This window comes from Protopterus annectens, chromosome 4.part0, assembly GCF_019279795.1.
Source record: "Protopterus annectens isolate FY-2018-M chromosome 4.part0, PAN1.0, whole genome shotgun sequence".
NCBI lineage: Eukaryota > Metazoa > Chordata > Ceratodontiformes > Protopteridae > Protopterus > Protopterus annectens.
The window spans coordinates 671575177-671598724 of NC_056733.1; the positions used below are offsets into that span (position 1 = coordinate 671575177).

General features: G+C 40.6%; 1 protein-coding gene across 1 annotated transcript in view; it reads right to left on the reverse strand.

The window, feature by feature from the left end:
• Positions 1-23548, reverse strand: part of TCTN1 (tectonic family member 1) — a 1166238-nt gene that overhangs the window by 352945 nt on the left and 789745 nt on the right. The window contains exon 10 of the mRNA XM_044068635.1: positions 15887-16012. Coding sequence (XP_043924570.1) covers positions 15887-16012 — 126 coding nt within the window. The remainder of the gene's footprint in view (positions 1-15886; positions 16013-23548) is intronic.

A 23548-nucleotide genomic window follows, 5' to 3' on the forward strand; every position in this document is an offset into this window, starting at 1 on the left:
TTTATACGATCTGACACCAACAGCTAGCTGATCAGACCACTTCTTTGCAAAGTGGCAAACAAGATCTGAGATAATGGGGAAAGGTGCACTGTGAGTATGGGGAAGTATTCAAGAGCTTTCTGGTTTCCATGAGCTGGCTAAGGGTGAGTCGGATCCTTTGGATCGGATCCGGACCCATATGCAAGGATGAAATGAAAAACTGACAACATCAGATGAATATTTTCTTGATTTATCTCACTTGTACTTGTTTATACAATGATCACTACTAATGTTAAGCATTTTTAAAGCATTTACTTTATTTTGAAGCAGAAATAGTAATTTCTCTGTTTGTTGGCTTTTCTAGTACTGTTTAATCACCTTGCAGAAGGAAGAATTAGCCAGGGACCTAGTTGGTAGTCATTTATTTAATCTGTACTTGAGAGCTGCTTTTGCTATTCTTTTACATTAAGAAATCCCAGGATCATCTATTTTATGGCAGAAAAGTGTTTACTTGATCTCTGAGTTTGGAAGTGCGCCAGGCAGCTCAAATCATAGTTGTTTATTGGCTACATGGCATCAAAGTCAGCTTTCAAGCTTTTTTTCCTCTACTATAAATCAGACAAGTTTGCACTTTGCTACTCACTGAGCAGCAGGGGTTAGCAGTGCCATGCAGAGTAGCAAACATCTAGACAGTAAAATCTCTCTATAAAGTTACAATTAGGTCTGAAACCTGTTAAACAGTGTGGCATTGTGTGGAACTGAGCTTACAGCAGCTAACTTGTGTGTGGAATAGAACTACCATATACTAGCACTATATAACATCCTGCCCTTAACCCTAGAACTACCTTAGGAGACCACTCATAAAACCCAATCCTTAATCCTAAACAGCCCACCATATTCCAAGTCCAGACAATGTGGATATGCAACTTCCAAATGTCTCTATGGTCACTTTGGTAGATTTATGCATCCTAAGGCAATGTAGCAATTGTGTCATATTCTTAGACAACCAGTTAATCATTAAACAATATAACACAGTATGCGAAAGATGTAAATACACAACTTTCTTGGAGGCAAAAATCTCACATACTACTGAGGGTGTTAAGAATACCCAACTACATCCCTCACACACTCCACTTACCACACATACAAACTGTCTTAAAACTTTCCCAAATTTCAAAGACCTCTAAAGCTATCTAATGGCTACAGTGCTCCTCAGCAGTCAGTTAAACACACACTAAGAGCAGCACCCAGCATCTCACATAATCCCACATCTACTGGTCCCCCATAAGCAAAGTCCATACGGAAAGCATGTACTTTACCTAATACTCTTGTCATTTGGGACTCCACTGTGTGTCACACAGATGACCCTCTCACCAGGTTATACAAGAAGATAACGGTTGCCTATCTTGAGCCAGGATCTGCAATATCATGCACACACTGAAGTCACTGCACCCCAGGTACTAATATGATTCTATCATAGTCCATGTGGGTGTAAATGACCCAAGACATATCTCACTGGACTACATGAAAACAGACATAATGGATCTCTTAGAATATGTGTCACAGACAGAATACTTCTCAGTGCAAGGCTCATACATACCTGCACTAAGGCTGATGCCACAGTATGAACATAAAATTATGGATTATAATAATTGGCTTAGTTTCTGGTGTCACTCTAGGGGAATACAATATCTGTCAGTATGGGAGGACATAGTCAAAAGACCACATTGCTTTACCTCCCTTAAAGATAAGGGATCTCTTATACAACTAAACAAGAAACTAAGAGGTCTAATTAAGTCCAAGACCAACTATGAGGTCAGGATAGCCTCGTAGGTTAAGGAAAATCATAAGGCCTTTTTCACCTATGTCTGGAACCTTAAAGGCAACACACAGCAGTGTGCTGAACTGCTGGTGAATAGTACTACTTACACCAATCAGGGTGACACAGCAAATCTACTGGATGATAATTTTAACTCAAACTTCACCCCCCCCCCACTCCCCACAGCTCCACCAAGAAAAATGCCCTCCAACATACTTTCCCCAACAATTAGTAGAGGCCAATTGCTAGGTGCACTTGCTAAAGTCAAGAACACTGCCTCCATGGGACCTGATAACACCCTTAGTTACTTCCTGAACAGTTTAAAACATGACCTATGAGGACCACTTGAGCCACACTTCAACTAAACCCTTGAAATAGGCTATATTCTACATGAATAGAGGACCACACCAGTCATTCCCCTCCATAAAGATGGACCATCAAATGACCCAGGGAGCTAGAGACCCATCAGTCGAACAAGTCTAATATGCAAAGTCATGGAACAAATTATCATGAAAATGGTAACCAAGGATATTGACTACCTTGCAAACACTGGACTTTGCTAAGGGAAGGTCATGTCTACTTAACATGGTTAGCTTCTTTGACAGGGTCAATAAGGCAACAGATGAAGGTAAAACAGTGCATACTGCTTAACTTGACCCGGTAAGACATCTGATGCAATACTCCACTCGGGCATTGCTTATAAGCTCTCTGAGCTAGGCATTAATCCTTATGTAACTCACTGGATTTTCAGCTGGTGCACAGACAGGACCCAAGAAGTCAGTATTGGGTTGACCACCTCCACCAAGAGACAGGTCACCAATGAAGTACCCCAAAGCTCCGTGCTAGGCCTGCTCTTGTTTGGCATCCACTTCTTGGAAGTCAAGGCTAATATTCAAGACCTCTGGCTCACCAAATTTGCAGAAGACTATAAATTGGGAGCTATAACAGATTCCTCCCAGACACCAACATCTTGTAAGAGGTTTAAAACACAGACAAATGACTGCTCTAAAAGTCAATGCTAAAATATTCATTATAATGTTCTTTGGGAAACTGTCAACCCCAGTCAGTTACTCCATCAATAAAAGACCTCTAAGTCAACACAGTACATAGGTTGGTACTGGGCTATCTGCCCAAAGGCATATATTAGCCCAGCCACATTGTGCGGTATTCACCGCCCCTTTAGTAGTTCCCTAGACCCTTGTACTAGCAGCTAGTACCCTTGGCCCCTATCTAGTAGTGCTGTTGGTGTGATCCCCGGAGTGAACTTTCTGTTACCCATCCACTCATCAAGGTTCCTCTTGAAGAGTGATAGTGAGGGGCTCTGTCTTATGTAGATTGGGACCCTGTTCCATAGTAAGGGAAGTCTCTGTGAAGGGAATCTATCCCTCCAGCATGTTCTATTCATTGTTGTGTTGAGGTTTATATCCCTAGAGTGTGTAGCTCGAGTAGATTTGGTTTTGCTAAGATGGAGCATGTTCTACAATTCTGGGTTGGACATGGCTCTGTACGTTAGACAGAGATCGCCTCTGAGAAAGCAGTATGCAACAGAGAACAGTCTTAGCTTTTTCAATCATGCTGCATAGGGCAACTCTTTGAGGCCAGTAATCCTCTTGGTTAGGTACCTCTGTGGTCTCTCCAGCTGCTGGAAATGTCTAGCCAGGTACATTTCAATTGGTGCATTGTATTCAATAATGGGTCTGATGAGGGAAGAGTAGAGGGGCACCATTACATCCTTAGATTTTGATGCAAACCCTTTCATGATCAGATGGGTCACATGGAAGGATTTTCTAATCACTTTGGCAACATGGTTATCAAAGGAAAGCTGACTGTCTACTTGGGTCCTTAGATCCCTTATTTCTTCTTCAGATTTCAGGGGATTACCTCCTATGTTGTAGTTTGCGGGTACTCTGTTTTTTCCAAAGGGGATTACTACGCATTTTTTTGCATTTAGCTTGTGACCATGGCTTTGACACCATGCATCAGTCTCATTTAGGCCCTTCTGGAGGATCTCCATGTCGGCAGGAGACTCTATTATAGCACCCAGTTTGCAGTTGTCCACAAACTTAGTCAGCCACAGCCCTTCCGTGCTTGCCTGTACTTCTGAGAAGTATATGCCAAACAGGAGGGGCCCCAGGACAGAGCCCTGAGGCACACCACTCGTTACTGGTTACATCGATAAAACACCCCTAAGAGTCAATACAGTAGTAAGGGATCTGGGAACATATGTAGTCAGCAAACTGGCCTTTGATCAACAGGTAGTAAGATAAGAAAATCATTCTATGTCACCCATCTTATAGGTAGAGGTACATATCCAGGTCCAAAAAAGTTATAGTACCACTCTATTTGGCCCTTATCAGACCTATCATTGAATACAATGCCCCTTTGACATTATCTAATCAGACACTTGCAACAGTTGGAATTTTTACAAAACCTTTTCACCAGAAGAATTCAAGGCATGAATACCATCCTACATGGACTACCTAAAGGTTCTGTCACTGTATTCAGTCTTCTATAGGCTGCTGACAGGACATCTTTGCCTGGCTTACAGGGCTTCATCAGACCCAGCCCTGATAGATCTGTTGCACATGTGTAAAACAAACAGTACCAGAAACGCCAGATCCAGGGATCTGAACTTCACTTGTGACATAAACAGAATGTGCTTGGGGGAACAGATGTGTCCCAAAGGATCCCCCACACTACGGTAGAGGCTCCCCATCCATGTAAAACAGAGTTCATCCCTAACTTGATTCACACAAAATCTTGAAAATTGGATGAGAAATCTTAAATTTACCCCTGGTCTGGCCCCATTGTACCTTATCAACAAAGGCTACCAATAAGAAAAGTTTTATCATAATTAACACCCCTTTAACAAATCCTTATTTATCTCCCTATTAACATACCCCCCCTATACAGACACCCATGGTATTCAGGGACCGAAATGGTTTAGGGTGCGCATCAGCTTATTACAACTAGATCTATGCTGCTCCCCTCCCCCAGCTCTTCTATTGAAGAGGGAAAAAAGCAGACATTCCTTCTACTGGCACACCAACCAGGTGGGCAGATGCATGAACCCTCCATGCCCGCAATCCCTGCACCAGCCACTCAGGTCCTGTTTCTGTGCCCTGCCCACAACTATCCTTCAACAAATTTTATTAAAAAAAAATAATTTCTTCTTTTCATAGATTCATAGGATAGTTCTAGGCTAACTCCCCTTAATGGCCATGTAGGCCTAGCCAGTTATCCCATTTGAGAATCAAACTTTGCACCTTGTGTTTGTAAGGTAAACACTTTAACCATTATGCCAACCCCCTAACCCTAACAAATGTAGCAAACAGTTGCTACAGTTTATACTCCACCTGCAAAAACATTTTTTTTTTTTACTTTTAAACTGTATCAAACTGTTTGCTACAATGTAGCAAGCTGTTTCTACCATTTAGACCACAGACAGAGTGCTACAGCTCTCAGGTTTGACCGCAAGTGCAATAATGCCTTTTAAAAGCCGGTATTTAATTAAAGTGCAATTGGGATTGGCTGATCACACCCCCCCCCCCAACACTTTGTGCCCATGGCAGCTGCCTCTCAAAACCAACCCTACCTACGCTACTGACCATCTATACTCCTGTTAGATGATTCTTAGAATCCATTTGTCTGAGATAATCTGATGCCACTGGAGAAGACACAGACTGACGGACAGATTGCCAGGGTGGGATGTGGATGGGGCAGCCTGGAGAGGCAAACAGTCATTCTGACTTTTTGGACAGTCGTAGTTTCTGGAAGGTCTTTCCTTTCTTTTTAGTCTCCTTGACACAGCTTTTTGAAATCCTGCTTGCTAGCACCTTGCTGCTTGAATTACTTCTTGAAAAAGGGTGCCTAGATAGAAATACGTTTTTTATTACACTTAGAAAAACATGGTTAAAAAGTCCTGGTAACTCCTTAAACCAGTTTCCCTCTTTCATCATTTCTTTTAAGTACTTCAGCAGCAGAAGGCCCACATAGAATGTCCTTCTCAAGGGGAGAAATTAAAATCTGTCTTTTAAAATCTTCTGGTGAGTTTAGAGGCAGTTACAAAGGAAATCTCATAACTGACCCAGATCTGGAGAGAGCACTAGCAGAATCGTAACAGCACTTTAGGAATGTTTGCTTACATAAAAGCAGACACAATTATGGAATTCCATGAATTTTTTGCCCCTAAAGAGGGGAAGTTAACAATTAACTTTCTCATATTCTAAAAGGAAGTCAGTAAAAATTTCAACATATGGGCCTGACAGTTAAAAATTCTTATTATTAAAGTAGCATATGAATAAACTTTCTAAGTTTATCAAAAGTGATCCTATCCTTATCATAGAGAATGGATCTAGCATTAACAACCAACAATTCAAAAACCGCAGAAGTTTTAGATAAGGAAATAACTGCAGAATCTGATTTAGGATTAGGAAACATATTTATGAGTGAAGTAAGTACTCTGTATAACCTATCAGACTTTTCAGAAGCAGGAGGTTGACTGCCAGACATGTTGCAAGCTATTAAGAAAACATGCTCTTCTTCTTTGGCTGTTAAAACAGGAGGGACAGCTGCAGGATATGACATATTCACTGTAACAATTCATAATACTTTTGCTGGGATGTAGCAATTTCTTTCTGTTCTAACTGGAAAACCTCTTTCATTTTTGCTAAGGTATCACAAAAAGATAGCACTGCTGCAGGGAAATCTGAAGTAATTCTTGTTTTTCAGAATAAAAATCTTCAGCTTTAGTAGAAAAAACTGGGAAAAAAATACTCCCCTCTCCCTTCCCTCCTCTTCTGACTGACAATTAGTGTCAGAATGTAAAGCAAATCCTTTTCTTTTTCTAAACAGGAGAAATAACATTATTTTTTTGTTGTCTTTTCCTGGAAGACTACCTGGAGAAAGAACAACCTATAAGCAGGGTAGTACACCAAGAATCAGGCTTCCTAACCCAGCAATTTGGTAAGCCCTCAACTGCTCCTTTTTCCAAAACCTACAACAGTGGTTCTCCCTTGCCTAAAGAGGACAACCCTACACTCACACACCACTTTGGTCCTTAGTGGCTATGCCAGAAGGACTGAGAGACCATGATGAATGGTCCAAGGAACCAGGTCTGGCTATAGCAAAGTCACACAAAGATGACTGAGACAATGGAGACAGTCTGGCATCTAAAAACTCTCAAGGAAGTTTATTTTTTGGTGACAGGAGAAAGAAGAACCAAGGAGACTGATACATTCTCCATGGTTTAGCTGAAAAAGAAGCCTGAAAGACGGATACAGGAGCCTAAGAGAGTAAACCTTCTGAAATGAAATAAGGATTTTGAGGTAAAAACACAAATGACAGTCCCCAAAAGTGTTATGTCCTTCCCCTAAAACACTAATTGTACATAAATATTAGAAAAAAAGTCACAAAAAGATTTTGCACATTTTTTCCCACAAGTATTATCATAAAACTTCCCTATAAGTCATGATAGTCTGTAAAAATCATTTTCTTACGGGCAAAATAGTAAATTCACAGAGAAAACATGTTTTCCTCAGAAAAATAAAATTGTAGAAGGTTTTCCCCCGACAGAGAACTTATCTGCTCAGCCATGAAAGATTGCGATCTTACGTCAGTTCCATGAAAGGCACAGAAGACGTGCACCTTGGTGGCAAGAAAGCTCTGAAGCATTTGGCACTCTAACTGCTATATTTAAGTGCCACTCTTTGAGCCACATAGCCATTAGAGCACACTGGAAGGTGCCCTAAAGCTTTGAAATCTGGTCAGTGGTCATCTAGGCAGGACATAACCTGACTATCTTAAGCTACTGAAACAGTGATCTAATGTTGAACATCATGTGGCTCTACACAGATGGCTGTACCTTAAAGAAGTATGCAGACAATCCCTTCTAGTATTTGCACCATACAACAAAAAGTCATTAACTTAACAATAGTCTGTCCAAGTGGTTTGAGCATAATAGATCCTTAATAAATAAATAAATCAATAAAATTAAGTTTATGTTGGTTATGTTTTTTTCTTTTTTTGCAATAACTGACTAACCATCATCAACATAATTTTTCCCAGGGAGTCAGATCAACTGTCACCACCTCTGTTAATTCATAAACACTTTCCTATCTTCTTTGGGTAGACGTGCGCAGCTGTCACATCTTGTCTCATGCAATCCATCCATCCATCCATCTCTTGGCTGGACATCCTCATCTCCTCTTGCCTTTTCCTTGTTTCTCCCACATGACTAGTTCATAAACAGGACAGTAGCATCCGCACAAATTATTGAAAAGATTAACTGGAAATATTTGGGGTTGGTTATGAATTGTAAACTTGAAACCTGTCCAAGTAAATCACTGTCAAAATGGTAAATCTAAAACTGGAAGTTGTCTGCCAAATAAAAGCAATCAACAGCTGAAACACAAGTCACCTTAGTGGTAAGTCCTGATGCCTAAGCTCCTGTATGACTCCCTAGTCCTAAATGGTCGAAATAGAAAATGCATTTCAGAAGCTGAAACATGCCTATAATAGAGTGAGTAGTTCACTTTGATGATGAAACATCTGCCTCATCTCATCATTGTTGCAATCTAAAATATCTACACTGGCTGGAGTTGAAAAATAGGATCATGTACCAGCAGTTCAGTTTTTTAGTTTTACTCTCTAAAATTCTCAATAAAAAAAAATACAACCTGTTATGACTTGGTTCATGGAAGGAGATTATTCCAAATGGTAGGAAGTACTGACATTGGGGACATGTCATCTGTTTTAGAGGATGCTTTCATTCTCTAAAACAGAAGACATTTCTCCAGGGGTAATATTTTCTTCTGGAATAATGTCTGAAGTCATACAGCTCACCTGTTGGATTAGTTTTAAGCAAGTTGTTAAAGAACCGTGAATTTGTGTATGTCAACATCAGCACTATTTGGATACCTACCTCTCTTAATATTTCCCTGACATTTTAAGCTCTTATGCAGTTAGTCAAAAAACAAAGAAGCATCATCTGCTATGATGAAAGGTGTAAACATCATACTACAGAGGACAGCACTCTTTTTGCACCTTTTGTAGTATAACTTATAGTTTTTGTGACTATAAAACTAAATACAGCTAAGCAATGTTCTCTATATGTCATATTAGCAAATATGGCTGGCCATGTATTGTACATGTCTGCAATAACCAACATACAATGAGAAACTACTCTGCTTATAATCTCATTGCTGCACCAGTGCACCATCATCTTCTAGATGTTTAGATGTTACAAGAGACCATATAAATACATAAATAACCTACAACTATGTAATTATTACATTTCATTGCATGTTAAGTAAGCAGAAAGAACCTAATGGAATTGCAGTCCTTTGTGTTACTGCACAAATAAAACTGGCAACAGTAGCAATCTAACAAAGAATTAAAAAGACGAAACAAAAACTTCTTAAAACAGCATTAATATTTGAATGATATATTCTTACCTTATTCACCTGTATATTGAAGTAAATTATAGCATAACTTATCTCTCTACAAAGCTGATACAAAGCTCTGCTGATCTGCAACTTACATCTGTTTTATACCTATGCTCTCATTTTATTGTGAAGACCACGTTTAAAAATAGGATTTTTCTTCTAGACAGTTCATTAAAACATTTTAACACTTACTTATATTTTTTTCTGATTGCAACCAAAGAAAACATTTCAGAATCATTTTTCTATCAAAGTAAGACCTATGGAAATAATTAACACAGTGAAATCCCAGTTCCATGGAAAACATTTGGTTATAAAAGTTGGTGTGAAAATCTCTACAGGTTATACAACAGTGAAAAGCAGTCTAAGGCAATTATTTTTACACTATTTCCATGGAAATGACACCAGCTATTTAAAATGAATTAGATTATGGGAGATCTTAAACACTACAAATTGAAACTAATAATCTACTGATCACTTCATGCACTAGTTATTTGCAGAAAAGTTTAAAAATATTCTCAGAAAGGATGGCAATCATCATCATCAACACCACCGTTTTTTCACATTTTCTACATGGGGTCGGGGTGTCATGGCAACTGCCACCATCTCTCTCGATTAAATGGCACTCCCCGACTTTCTTCAACAGTCATGCCTGACTGTTGCAGGTCTTCTCACACAAAATCCATCCACCGCTTTCCTGGCTGCCTTTGTTTACTCTTGTCATGTTCTTGCCTATCCCAAATCATTTTCACCATATTGTCTTCTGCCTTTTTTGCACATGTACCCAAACCACCATAATCTGTTCTCTTTGATCTTCATTGCAACTGGAGCTACTATGGCTTCTGTTCTGATGTTCTCATTTCTTTGTCTGTCTCAGTGTGCACATCCCACCCATTTTAGGCAGTTCATCTCCATTACCTCTAGTTTCCTCAACTGCTCAGCCTTTACTGCCCAGGTGTCTGTACCATACAGCTGTACTGGTCACACCACTGTTTTGTACACCTTACTTTTCAACTTCTCTGGCATTCTACTATCATACACTAGACATCACACTCTTTGCCAGCTGGCTCCAGCCCATCTGATTCTAGCTCTAACCTAGTCATTCAAACTTCCGCTTCTCCTTCCTCAACCACCCCTCCTAGATACTCTAAGCTGTTAACCTGTTCCACTATATTCCCTTCTATCTCAGTTCTCAGCTTCTTCTGATTTCCTCCACTTGCTGCCATTACAGCCATCTTACCTGTAGTCAGTCTCATCTCATGTGCTTGCAGTTTTGCATTCCACTCCCCTTATACTGTGCTGAAGATGTTTTTCAAAGTCTGCCTGTAATGTCACATATTCTGCATACAGCAACTTTGTTGTTCTGTCCCTTCTGACCTATTTACTAATGTAGTCTATCAACAGTATGAACATCAGTGGGTTCAGAGCTGAACTCTGAAGCACACCCACTCCCACTGGGAACTCCTCTGTGAGAATGAACACTATTCATACTTGAGTCATTGGGTCCTTGTACATAGCCATTACCAATTCTACCAATGTTTCTGGGACTTGAAACCACTGCAAGAATGCCAAAATCAGATTTTTTGGGACATTGTCACATGCTTCCTCCAAGTCTAGGAATGTCCGGTTAGACTCTATTCTTCTCCCTAGCTTCTTCTCAACTGTCTTACTGCAAAGATTGGGTCAGTTCTGCTGCATCCTGATCTAAATCTGAACTGCTCATCTCCCATCTTACTTTCTAACACTGCATATTTATGAGTCACCCTCTCCACAACTTTCATGCAGTATGACAGGTGTTTCATACTCTGCACTGACCACAGTTGTGGAAGTCCCCTTTGCGCTTGTGCACTGGCACTAGTTCTTGTTCCCCAATCATTTGGGATATGCCTTTCTCCCCATACTGCTATGAGTATCCTCAGGAACTATTTTTCCCCTGTCTCACCCGTCTTGATCATATCTGCTGCTCTTCAGAGCCTGCTGCTTTCCTTGCCTTCATTTTCCTTAGTGCTGCTCTTGCTTTTTCTGTGGTGGGATCCTCCTTTTCTTTCACTGTAAGCTGTGTCTGAGGCAGTACAGCTTCTGTGGGGTTTTCATCACTCAGAAGCTACTGGAAGTACTCCTTCCATCTAACTTTGATATTCTGAGTGGTGAGCAGGTTTTTCCAGCATTTCTCATGAAGGGTGCCTATCTTCTTTATCTTTCTGTCTTGCTCTTGCAATATGATGTAGTTTCTTTGTGCCATCTACCTAGTTGCTTTTTTGGTAGAATGCCTTTGATGTCTTGTTCTTTGCTATTGCAACTCCTTTCCTAGCCACTTTATTAGCCATCCAGTATTCCTTCTTAGCCTGGTTTGTATTTTCCATCTCCCACTTCTGCACTCCTTTCTTTTGGTGACTTCCTGGACCTCTGCATACCAGCTTTCCTCATGTACCTTATTTCCATACCCGACTTGGCAGCATATCTGTTCTACAGTCCTCATGCATGCTGTTTTGCGGCACTGCCATTCTTCTTCAACTCCACCTATTTCCTGTTCTTCCTGAGGTGCCAGAGCCCTGATTAATTCTTTGGACTCCTGTGCTTTCTACACCACCAACCTAATCTCCGTTGACCTTAGAGCCTTCTCTGACCACTGCTTGCAGGTGATTGTGGCAACCAATAATTTATACTGCAGGCCAACTCTTTCTGTGGGGGTGACTTTGCAATCACTGATTCTACCAAAGTGCCCTTTCCTTACTAGGAGGAGTCTACCTGAGTTGCATGTTGGCCACTCTTGTATGGAATCTTGTGACTGTCTATCTTGCTGACCCATGTGTTGGCCACCATCAAGCCATTGGCCAGAGAGATGTCTAGAATGGCTTCTCCTTCTTTATCCATGTTGCCCTTCCATGTGGACCTAGGCAGTCCTCATATCCTGTTCTGTCTGTTTTGATATGTACATTCAGGACTCTCAAACACCAATTTATATTGTTCTGCTATATCTAGTAAGTTCTGCAGCTGCTGTCTGAATGCACTCTTTTCCTCACCATCACAACCCTGCTGTGGAGCACAGGCTGATATTACAAACAGTCTCCTATCCTTACACTGCAGTCTGATTGCTATAAGTCTGTCTCGAATTCTGATGACATTTTTCACTGCCTTTTGAAGTCTCGTGCTTACCACAATTCGCACACCATAGCTAGTTTGTCTTCCTCCTTAGTAGACGACTCTGGATCCCAAGTTAAGTGGCTTTGGTGCACTGCTCTTCCATCTTGTCTTCTGGATAGACAGGATTAAATCTAAATATGGTTTCTGGCTTACAAATCAAACCCAACTGATCATGCACAAAAGAGATGGCACCGGGAAATCCTGGGTTAAAAATAAATCCCCTCCCTTACTTCAGACATACAAAGAGCTCAGAAACCAGACCAAAAAAAAAAAAAAAAAAAAAACTAGTCATCAGAGATAAGATAGCTTATTTTTCCTCTAACCAACATAGCCCTCACAAAAATCCAAAAAAATTCTGGACCTCCATCAACAACCTGCTCCACTCAGGTGAACCTCATTACTCCCAACCACTTTCCACACAACACTGCCACTCTCCTCAACAACTATTTCATAGAAACTACACAAAAGCTCAAACAAAATAGTACATCTCACCCACCCCCTCTATTACCTCTTAAAACTCTTTCCAATACATTTTCTTTCCAACCAACCCCAATTACCACTATTAAATCTCTTCTAAATAAACTTAGGTCTTGTTCCCCCTCTGCCGACCAACTACCCTCCCACTTCCTAAAATTAGCTGCACAATCTATCGCCTAACCTGTCACTATACTTATTAATCATTTCATCTCTGAGGCCCTTGTCCCAGATATCTGGAAATCCTTTTATACAATCCCTCTTCACAAAGGTGGCAATTCTACTGATCCCCTCTAACCTTAGACCCATTGCTATCTTGTCACCCGTTACTAAAATTTTAGAAAAGTGCATCCATGCTCAGTTAATCAAACACCTTCTTAACATCAATCTCCTTACTCCTACCCAACATGGCTTTAGACTCCACAATAACACAGCCACTGCATTACTCTCCTTTACTCAAACAATAGCTGAAGCCCTTGACAATAACTTGCTCGTCTCCTGTCTATTCCTTGATCTTTCAAAGGCCTTTGATATTGTCCCTCACTCTAAACTCCTTACTAAACTTTCTGGTCTACATCTCTTTTCTTCCTCCATAAACTGGTTCTCTAGCTACCTCTCCGGCAGGCAAGAATCTATCTGCTGGTAAACTGTCCTCTCTCCATTTCTCCCTGTAAATACTGCAGTTCCCCAAGGATCAATACTAGGCCACCTTCTATTCAACATATTCACTAACAAATTTCACTCTGCTACTAACCTCTCTACACTTCTACAATATGCCGATGACTGCACCCGTAACACCTCTGCCTACAACATCCCTGAACTGCTAGCTCTCACTCAACAAACCTTCACCTGGCTCTCTGAAAACCAATTAATACTAAATGCAAAAAATAAATAAATAAATAAACTCCTTCTCTTCTTCCCTAAAACACTTGCCCAGCAGAAACCCTCTTTCTCTATCACCTCTCTTAATAACACCATCATCAAACCCGAACCCCATACTAAACTACTTGGATTAATTACTGATGATGAACTAAAATCCGATACTCATATCCAACAATGTATAAAAAAGACCCACCAGAAACTCGGACTTCTCTACCGTAATCAGAAATTTCTGTCACCTTCTCCCAAACCTTCTCTCACTCAGTCCCTTCTTCTCCCCTGCCTTTTCTCTGCTGCCCCTGTCCTTACTAATGTTCATACTTCACTTATCACTAAACTACAGCAAACTTATCACAAAATAGCCAGGTTTGCCTCAAATCTCCCATATAAATCCCACCATTGTCTCGCCCTTAAATCACTCCAATGGCCAGAATTCTCTAAATAACTACTTCTACCCTAACTTCATATTACACACTCTATCCTGAATAACCCCTCTTCCTGCCCTTCCATCACCAACCTAGTCTGCTACTACAACCCCCATCATCACCTTCGTACTTCCAGCAAACACCTCCTTGACATATATAAACCCAATAAAAATACAGGGAAGTCCCTCTACAAATACTCTGTTGTACATGCTTGAAACACACTCCCTCAAAACACAAGAAGCATTCATCAAAAACACCTGTTCAAAAAATAACTTAAATTTTTTCTTCAGAGTACATGGTCCTGCCCTTGTCTTACCCTCCCCTTGATCTAGCCTCTTCTCTTCTCAATTTTAACTCTTTTTCCCATTCTTTCCTTTATTTCCTTGTACTTGTCTCATATACCTTTATACATACCTCTCCCCTCACTTCCATAGCATATATATTCGTATATATTTATTTTAAAAAAAAATGATCGAATGGTTTATCTGTTTGTATGTACTTCATGTGTGATCTAGTCCTGTCAATTGCTATTCTAACCTACTCTATGTACAGATATTCTCTAACTGTTGAGTTTCTTATTATGTTTCATAGTGGTTTTAATTTTTTAATCTTGTTTTTATTTTTTATTTGATTTTTCTTGTAAAAATATGTAATACTTCTGGAGCTTTTCTCTTCAGGTCTCCACTGAAAATGGGCTCCTGGCTCAGTTGGACTAACCTGGTTAACAAATGTCAATAAATAAAATAAATAAATGTCCAGCCTTGTCCTTACCATCATGCCATCCACTTCCAAGCTGCATCCTGTCAGTGAACCTACACTGAGTGTAGCAATTCTTATTTAGTTCATTGCTTAGCAGGTTGGTTGGATTTATGTTCAGCTTATGCTTAACAGAGTTATCCCAGGTAACCCAAGCTAGGCAACTGTACACTGACTGGTCAGTAGATTACTGATCCAAGTCTGCTAGACTTCATGGTAGCCACATATGGCCAATAGAGGCATATACACCTCTTCCACCATTAGCATGGGCTCTGGCATGGGTTGGAGTAAGCTAAGTACTCAAACCACTTATTACTGGCAAATACCCATGACCATTTTTGGCAACGTTAGCTGACATGAATAAATTGTCTTGAGCCAAATTTTACACTGTCTCGTGGTTAACCCGGACACAATGCTCAGTCTGTGATCTGTGTTCTCCTGTCTTGAGGATACTGCACACCACTGTTGATGTCCAAAATGAAATGTCTATGAAACTCTTCCCCCATAGGCACCGTCTAGAGTCTGGGCTGCTGACTACAACTTTATTCTTGGGTAAGTTTGAGGTGGAAACACTCGGCATGTTTTTGGGAGGTAGGAGGAACCCCACAGAGAACATGCAAATTCCAAATCTACAGGTAAAAGCAAGGCTAAGCAACATGACAACATTCCTCAACTGCTTACTAGGGGAACCCAGTGCTATCAGCAAAACACTGCGGATAAACATAAAATAGTATATTTCTGCTCAGCTTACTTTACTACTTCTTGCTTGCAAAGATTGTGAAATGCACCTATGGACTTGCATCTCTTTCCAGTCTTGGCTACTACACAACTTAAACTATCAATACTAGCAAATAAAAAGATGAAATGAAAAATTCTTAAAATAGCATTCATATCTGAATTACTTATTTATTAATTATAGACCTCTACAATAAAATTCAAAAGCAGTAATTTACAATGTAACAACTCACCTCTACAAAGCTGATACGAAAGCTTTGCTGAACTGGAATCATTGACTTGTCAACTGCTCCAAGAACAAATGACACACTAGCATTTGTTATATGTCCCATTTCATTATAAAAGATGACGTAAACTACCTGGAAAATTGAAACAAAATGAGTCCACATTTTTCTGCAGTTGTGCATTGCCCTCTTTCGTATCAATGCTAAGCACATAATGTCATTTCAGTCTTAGAATCTGATGCAAAGACTGCCATACCTTCTCAACTGTGCAGATTTTCACCTCATAAAATGTGTGGTTTTCTGGCAAATCTTTGAGGATTGATGTCACTAAATAATGACAAACTTTTCAATTTCAGACTTCACATCCTTCAGAAAATGTATGCTAACACAACCCTTTCTATTCTAGCAACTTTCTATGCTTTTAAGCGCAACATTTAAAATGTATCCCTATGTTTGGGTTTTTGTTCCCCTATTATTTTTTTGCTTTGTCCAAATTTCTTCTGCTAAGTGGTATGAAGACTGTACTCATAACTGATCAACCTTTGCTTCTCAGGAAGCAAAAAGACCCCAAAGCAGCAATCATTAACAATGTAATGGATCTTAGCTGCTGTACATTAGTGCCTGCAGACATCTTTATTACTATAAAGTGACTAGCTATAAACATCAGCTATGTCAGACAAGAAAGAGAGAAATAAACTGGAATACACACCTGCCAAGAATTTTCCTTGCAAGCAAGGATAGTAGACGTGCACTTAAATGTAAAACATTAAATCCACAAACCTGTAGCAAAGGAATCTGATGTCTGAGGTAAAATATCCATTTACCATCACTACCATTTAAAATTATACACATAAAAATATATGTCAGAGGGCATGGAAAGAGTTAGCCTAACATTACCCTCTTGAAAAACATCTCTCAGAGTGCTGTGCAGCTGACAACCATCAAGACACCTTAGCCCGGCTGGGTAACTCTCTACACTTCTTTAACTTGGTTCTGTTTTCCTTAAACCTTTGCATATGGTGTGTATCTCTGGTTATTTCCCAGGGTCGTCTTGCCCATCCAGACCCAAACCCACAATCTATTCACTTATAATACTATAGACTGCAGTAAAGACAGGTTCCGGCTAAGTGTAAGCCTCATTACTGGTCAAGTTTTCCTTGCCAGTCTGGAATCTAACATGCTACAAGGATGTTGACATGCACTGATGCTATGTACATGGGTTCCATTCTGCATGCAGAAGCTGGATATTAGTCATGCCTCTCTTCTTTCCATATATCTAGTATGTGTGCCTTTCCTCTATTGTTTACCAATGGTCAATCAGCAATGGCCTAAGGCCCCTCTCCAATGGAAGGGCAAGCAGCCTGGAATTTCTTAAAGATTAACTACCCAGCTGTGTGTGTTAGATGCAAAAAAACTCGGTAACTTAATTCAGAAATTCTACCTCATAGCTCAGATAAATAGAACCAAAGACAGCTGCAGTGCTTCTATGACTGTGTTTCAGGCAAATGGATTGATACAGGACTAAAATTACTTAGCAAACTTCACCAATAGTGCATGTCCAGACACCTAGACTATCTTTACACAGCAACTTCAACTGTATTTATATGTTTGTTTGCAAGCATTGTAGAAATAAAGTAGATCAGCAATGAAATAACATCAGGAATGCAAAACATGCTAAAACAAATAAAACAGTTAAAACAGATACAATGCCTACATAAGCACACATAAGAATATGATAAAGAGTGTAATGTATAACTATAATTAAGACCCACAAGTAGATGCATCACTGTGGATTAGCTCAATGGTCAGTGGTCAGTTACAGGAACTATAAACTTTACAAACTGGATCCATATTAAAGCAGATGAATCAAATGAATGCCACTCCAAAAAGCTATTATTTGAGGCATGTTTAAATGCAGCAAGAGTTGGGGACTCTCTAAGCCAACCAGGCAGCCAGTTCCATAAATACAGATCTCAACAATTAAACAGGAGAATTGCCAGAAGCCCATGGGATCAGGAGTGCAGAGATCTAGTTGGAGTATACCAGAAGAAAAGCTCCCACAAAAAGAGGAAACCAAGCCATGCAGGGCTGGGTAGACTAACATAAACCCGTGAAGGCCTTCCAAAACCAGTGTGATATGATGGCACTTCGAAATCTCAGTCACTAACTGGGCAATGGAGAACTACTACAAGTGTAAATGAACAAGTTGCATGTCTGGAAGCCCATATAGGGTACTGCAGCAGTTGAGATGGAAGGAGATAAGTGCAAGCACTGTAGTAGGGACATCAGAAGATGGAAAAAGGTGCTTGATCATAGTGATAGTGTGAAAGTGCAAACAATAGGACTTAATAACAGCTGAGATCTGTCCATTGAGTGACAGCTTATCATTAATAATTACCCCAACATCACACATGATAGACACAAAGCTCAACCAGTCTTCATTACAGGAAACAGAGGGTGACAAAAAGTTGCAATGAAGATTCCCCTAAGGGTTGCATAAACAACCACTGCTACCATCTTGGAATTGATAAACTTCAGCTGATTACTGACCATCTTAGAACTGATAAACCTGAGCTGATTACTGATCATCCAGTCATACATACATTCCAAGTAATGTTAGATGGTTTAGTGCAGACATGGACTCCAGTGGGAACAAGAGGTAAAGCTGGGTGTCATCAATGTAACAATTTTAATGTAATCTTCTAGATCAAATAATGTATCCCTGTGAAAGCAAGCCTACAATGAAAAGGACACACAATCCAGATAGTCAGAGGAGGAAGAGTTTACCCAACATACGTCTTTGTGGGTGCACCCAAAGAGATGGAAGGTAAACCAGTCTAGGAGAGGCCTGGAAATATTTCAGCAATTTTTCAAATGATCCAAAAGAACAGAATGGCTCACTGCATCAAATACTGATTAGAGATAGAAAAAAGAAAGAATGAACAGTGAAGTCATTCCCTTGCAAAAACAAAGACTCTAATAAGAGTTGTCTCAGTATTGTATTGTTCCTCTGAAACCAGACTGGAAACAATCCTTGATGGCATTACCACACAGGAAGGATTCTAACTGAATGCACACTATTTTCTCAAGCACCTTGTCAACAAACGGAAGGTTTAAGATCAGGTGAGTATTGTCCATTCCATACTGTCAGCTTATAAACAAGCTTTTCCGAGGATGAACGTGACAAAGGTCTCCTTTAACCAAAATGAAAATTCCACCTCCTGAAGCAAAGAAGCAGCAATCCAGAAAAGATATGGACCTAAGGCCTCTAAGGATGCAAGCACAAGCTTAGTTGGATAAGTTCCAAAGCACAGGTAGCAGTATGCAACCTGGAAATAAATGAGATTAGATGGCAATAGTCAAGAAAGGCAAGCTCACACCACGCAAGAGGCAGACATGACTCCCACTGACAAGTCACAATGCCTGAAATGGCAATTTGTGGAACCAAGCACCAATGATGTGACAAGGGCAGTCTTGGAAGCAAAATAATTAGTTGCATGTTCACAGTCTTCAGAGGATAAAATCTTCCACAGGGGAAGGCAATCTCGGCAGCAGAGATACCACACCTTGTGGAACAAAGCTGCTGGCAGATTTTCTGCAGATGAGATCTTATGGGATATGCAATCTATTTCTTATGATTGACAGTCCAATGCAAACTTGTCCTCAAGCAGGCAGGAACAACTCCACTTACACTCTAACATCAATCCTTGGTCAAATCATGGAGCCAGTTGTATAGGATTCATATGGCTTGGGGTCACCTAGTCGAGTATGGATGTGAGAGAATGATTTTAAGCCTTTACAAGTCTATAAGGACTAGTGGCATTACAATCATGAAAAAGGTCCATTAAAACAGGAGTAAAGAGCACATGGGTCACTGATCTAATGCTCCTGCACTAGACATAGCCAATATCAGTGCATTAGGGTGGGGCCGATCAACCATAAAATGAATAATCAAGTTGGTCAGACCAAGTGACAGGTTCTACCACCGAGTCACTCACCCTTATGTTCAACTGGAGAAACAAATCAAGAGTATGGCCAGGTGAATGGGTAACAATGAAACTACTTCAGCAAACCTGAATCACTTCATAAAAAAGAAAATTTATTTTACAAAAGCCACCAACTTCTTGTCAGCCTTGATATGAAGTTTCAGAAATCAGCCATTAGGGAGAGGTTAGTACAAGGGATATGAAGAAATTGGAAAACTTCTTAAGAAATGCCCCCATGCTGCCAGCTAGATGACAGATGAGGTACCCAAAGGATGCTCCTATACCCATGACATACTCAGATGAACTGGCAGAATCAGCCGGATATGCTTCAGCTCAACGGTCAACCAAAAGACAATAGCAACCCTGCCATCTATCACATCGAGCCTCAAGTGCCAGAAAATAGAGTACCAGGGGGGAACTAAAGTCACCAAGACTGGGCCAAAGTTTCTCTCTCATGTCTCAGTGATAAACACAATGCCCACATCAACCAGCAGATCAGACAAAATATCAGTCTTGTTGTAGCTAGACCTAGCATACAAGTACAATGCCCAAGTAAATACTCCAGGAAAGTAGGTCCTACTTATCTGTCCCTGATGGTTAAGAGGACTAATAGGTACCACATAAAGCAGTGATGTATGTGATGCATGTGATTCCAACCCCATTATGTCGTTCAAAGTGAACTGGTACAGAACAGGTATGAGAGCCCTGGAGCACTCATCTTCTGTCATGAGAAAAACCTGCTCTGTGTTTCTTAACATATCCAGCCTCTGCCAAATCCTGATGGCAGAAAATAGCAACTTTGAAGGAAAAAAGATACTGAAGTTGGTCTACATAATACATGATCCTCATAATGTAAATAATGGACAGCTGGACAAAATAAACCCAATACGATTCAAGGAATGGCAAAAGAAAGTACAGATGTGCAAGTAAATTTACCACAACAGTAGATATTCTGCTAGATCACTGTTGCAGTAGCCTAAGCTACAGTGGATGTAAAAAGTGTACACAGCCCTGTTAAATTACCAGGGTTTTGTGACATAAAAAAATGAGACCACAATAAATCATTCCAAAACTTTTCCCACCTTTAATGTGACCTATAACCTGTACAATTCACAAACAAACAAATCCATTAGGGGAAAAATATAAAAAAATAAAAAACGTACAATAAGCTGGTTGCATAAGTGGGCACACCCTTAAACTAATACTTTGTTGAAGCACCTTTTGATTTAATTACAGCATAAGTGATAGGAGGAGTATTGAGAGTTTGTTGCAAACTTGGTTACCTTGTTATAACAAGACTTAAGCTCGTTTTTTAGGGTAGAGTGGATGTTAACATGAAGGTGGGCACCATTGAGAAGAAAAGGTAGAAGAAAGGTTAGGGTGAGGGTACACTTAGAAGAAGAGCTAAGATAGTATTTATGGCGAAAGAGGATTCCTAGTTTGTAGATTGTTTTTTTAATGTTATTGTGGATGTGAAGGTCAAATGTCAGGTCTTCATCGTGAATAATTCCTAGTAATTTAGTGTGGGAGACCACCTCTATAGTAGTGTTGTTTTGGGAATGGATGATGAAGTCTGAGTTGTTAAAGTACAGTTGTATACACTTACCATAAATGTAGATGTTCAAGTGCATTCACTGTTGCAGTCATTACATTTGGGTTATCTGCCTGCAGGTAGCCCTCAGCCAGCCTGAATACCAGAGTCTTGGATTCCTGTGTTGGATGCTGTCCCTCCTTCCATGACGTCAGGTCGTCAGGGGTATAAAACATGCAGCCGATGCCATTACATCAGTTTTTCTTGCCCCAAATGTCAGGTGCCCACATAATGGGAAGCAAGTATATGTTATGTTACACCTCCAACAAAAAGCAAATACACCACAAAGCTCAAATACACCACACAAGAAGGAAAGGTAGAGCCAAGAGAAGTCAGGGGGCTGGAGGGAGGGTAACCAAGACTGCAACAATGAATACACTCGAACATCTGCATTTATGGTAAATGTACACAACTGTACTATGTTCATGTTTCACTGTTGCAGTCATCACATTTGGGTTGATTCCCAAAGCTAAGGAAGGGAGGAGGAAGTTAGAGAGCATTGGGACCAGCTATTAAGCCCTGCAATACTGCAGTGGCAAAACCAGCTCTGGATGTAGAAAAAATAGGCATGTGGTAATGCTTGGTGATGGTATGAACAGAGCTCCAGGTAGCAGCTGGTAGGGACCCCTCTGAGAAAGGCTGTAGAGGTAGATGCAGCCCTAGTGGAATGTGATCTTATCCCCTGTGGAGTAGGTTTTCTGTGGTGCTTATAGCAGAAATGAATGCAATGGGCTATCCATTTAGAAATGGGTTGCTTTGAAATGGCCTTCCTCTCTGCCCCTGCAGCAATGCCAACTAGCAGCTGTTCAGACTTTCTGAGAGGCTTAGTCCTGTCCAAATAAAATCTAAGTTCTCTGTGCACGTCCAAAGAGTGCATAATTCATTCTCCTTTGTTTTGTGGATTAGGAAAAAAGGTAGGCAAATGAATGGACTGATTTAGGGCCACACTAGACACCACCTTGGGCATAAAGGAAGGATTGGTCCTGAGGGAAACCTGTCTGCATGGAAGATAATGAAGGGCTCCACTGCCATGAGGGGCTGTAATTCAGACACTCTTCTTGCTGAAGTGATGGCTAGAAGGAAGGTTGTTTTCCAGGAAAGGAATTTCAACTCTGCGGTTGCAGCTGGTTCAAAAGGAGGGAGAGTGAGCTTTCTCAACACAAAGTTAAGGTCCGAGGCTGGAGTAGGGGCTCTTAAATTTATAGCCCCTCTGAGGAATTGCTTTAACAGTTGGTGAGAGAAGAGGGGTGGTTCAGTATTATAATGTGCTGAGATGGCAGAGGCATGAATTTTAATTAACAGAAGGACAGGCCCCTGTGGAGCATTTCTGTTTACTACTGAAGGATATGAGGTAAGCTATGCACTGTAGTGCCCATCCCCTAAGTCTGGCTCCAGGAACAGTATATTTTCCACTTTTCAGCATAGGATTTTTAGTACTAGTTCTCCTTGCTTCCAGAATGACATCTAGCACCTGCTTACTAAGAGATGTTTTTGGAGAGCTCAAGGAATTAGCCAGGCTGCAAGGTTCAGGGTCTGAAGCTGAGGGTGCAGGATCTGGCCCGCCTTGCTGGGACAGCAGGGAAGGTGTCTGAGGTAGGTGCCATGGATCCAGCAGTATCATACTGCACAAGAGGGGTATCAGTGCTGGCAAGGCCAGTCTGGCACAATTAGTATTGTCCTTGGTTTGGCCTGTTTGATCTTTAGCAGAACCTTCAAAAAGAGAGGCAGAGGAGGAAAGGCATAAACTGAGAAGCTTTCCCAGGTAAAGGACATGGCATCCACTTTCCAAACTTGACTGTGGGGAGTCCTTGTGCAGAATTTGTCCAATTGGTAGTGTTGAGGGGAGGCAAACAGGTCTATCTCGGGAGTCCCCCATTTGTTCCTCAAGATTTTCTATATTTTTGGTTCCAGTTTCCATTCGTGTGGGTCCATGAGATTTCTGCTTAGGTTGTCTGCCAGTGAATTTAGCTTGCATGGCAGGATTTGAGCTTGTAGGTGCACTTGGTAGCTCAAGGCTGTGTTCCATAGAGCCATGGCTAGTCTGCAGAGAGGGTACGAGTGGGTTCCCACCTGCTCGTTTATGTACCACATAAC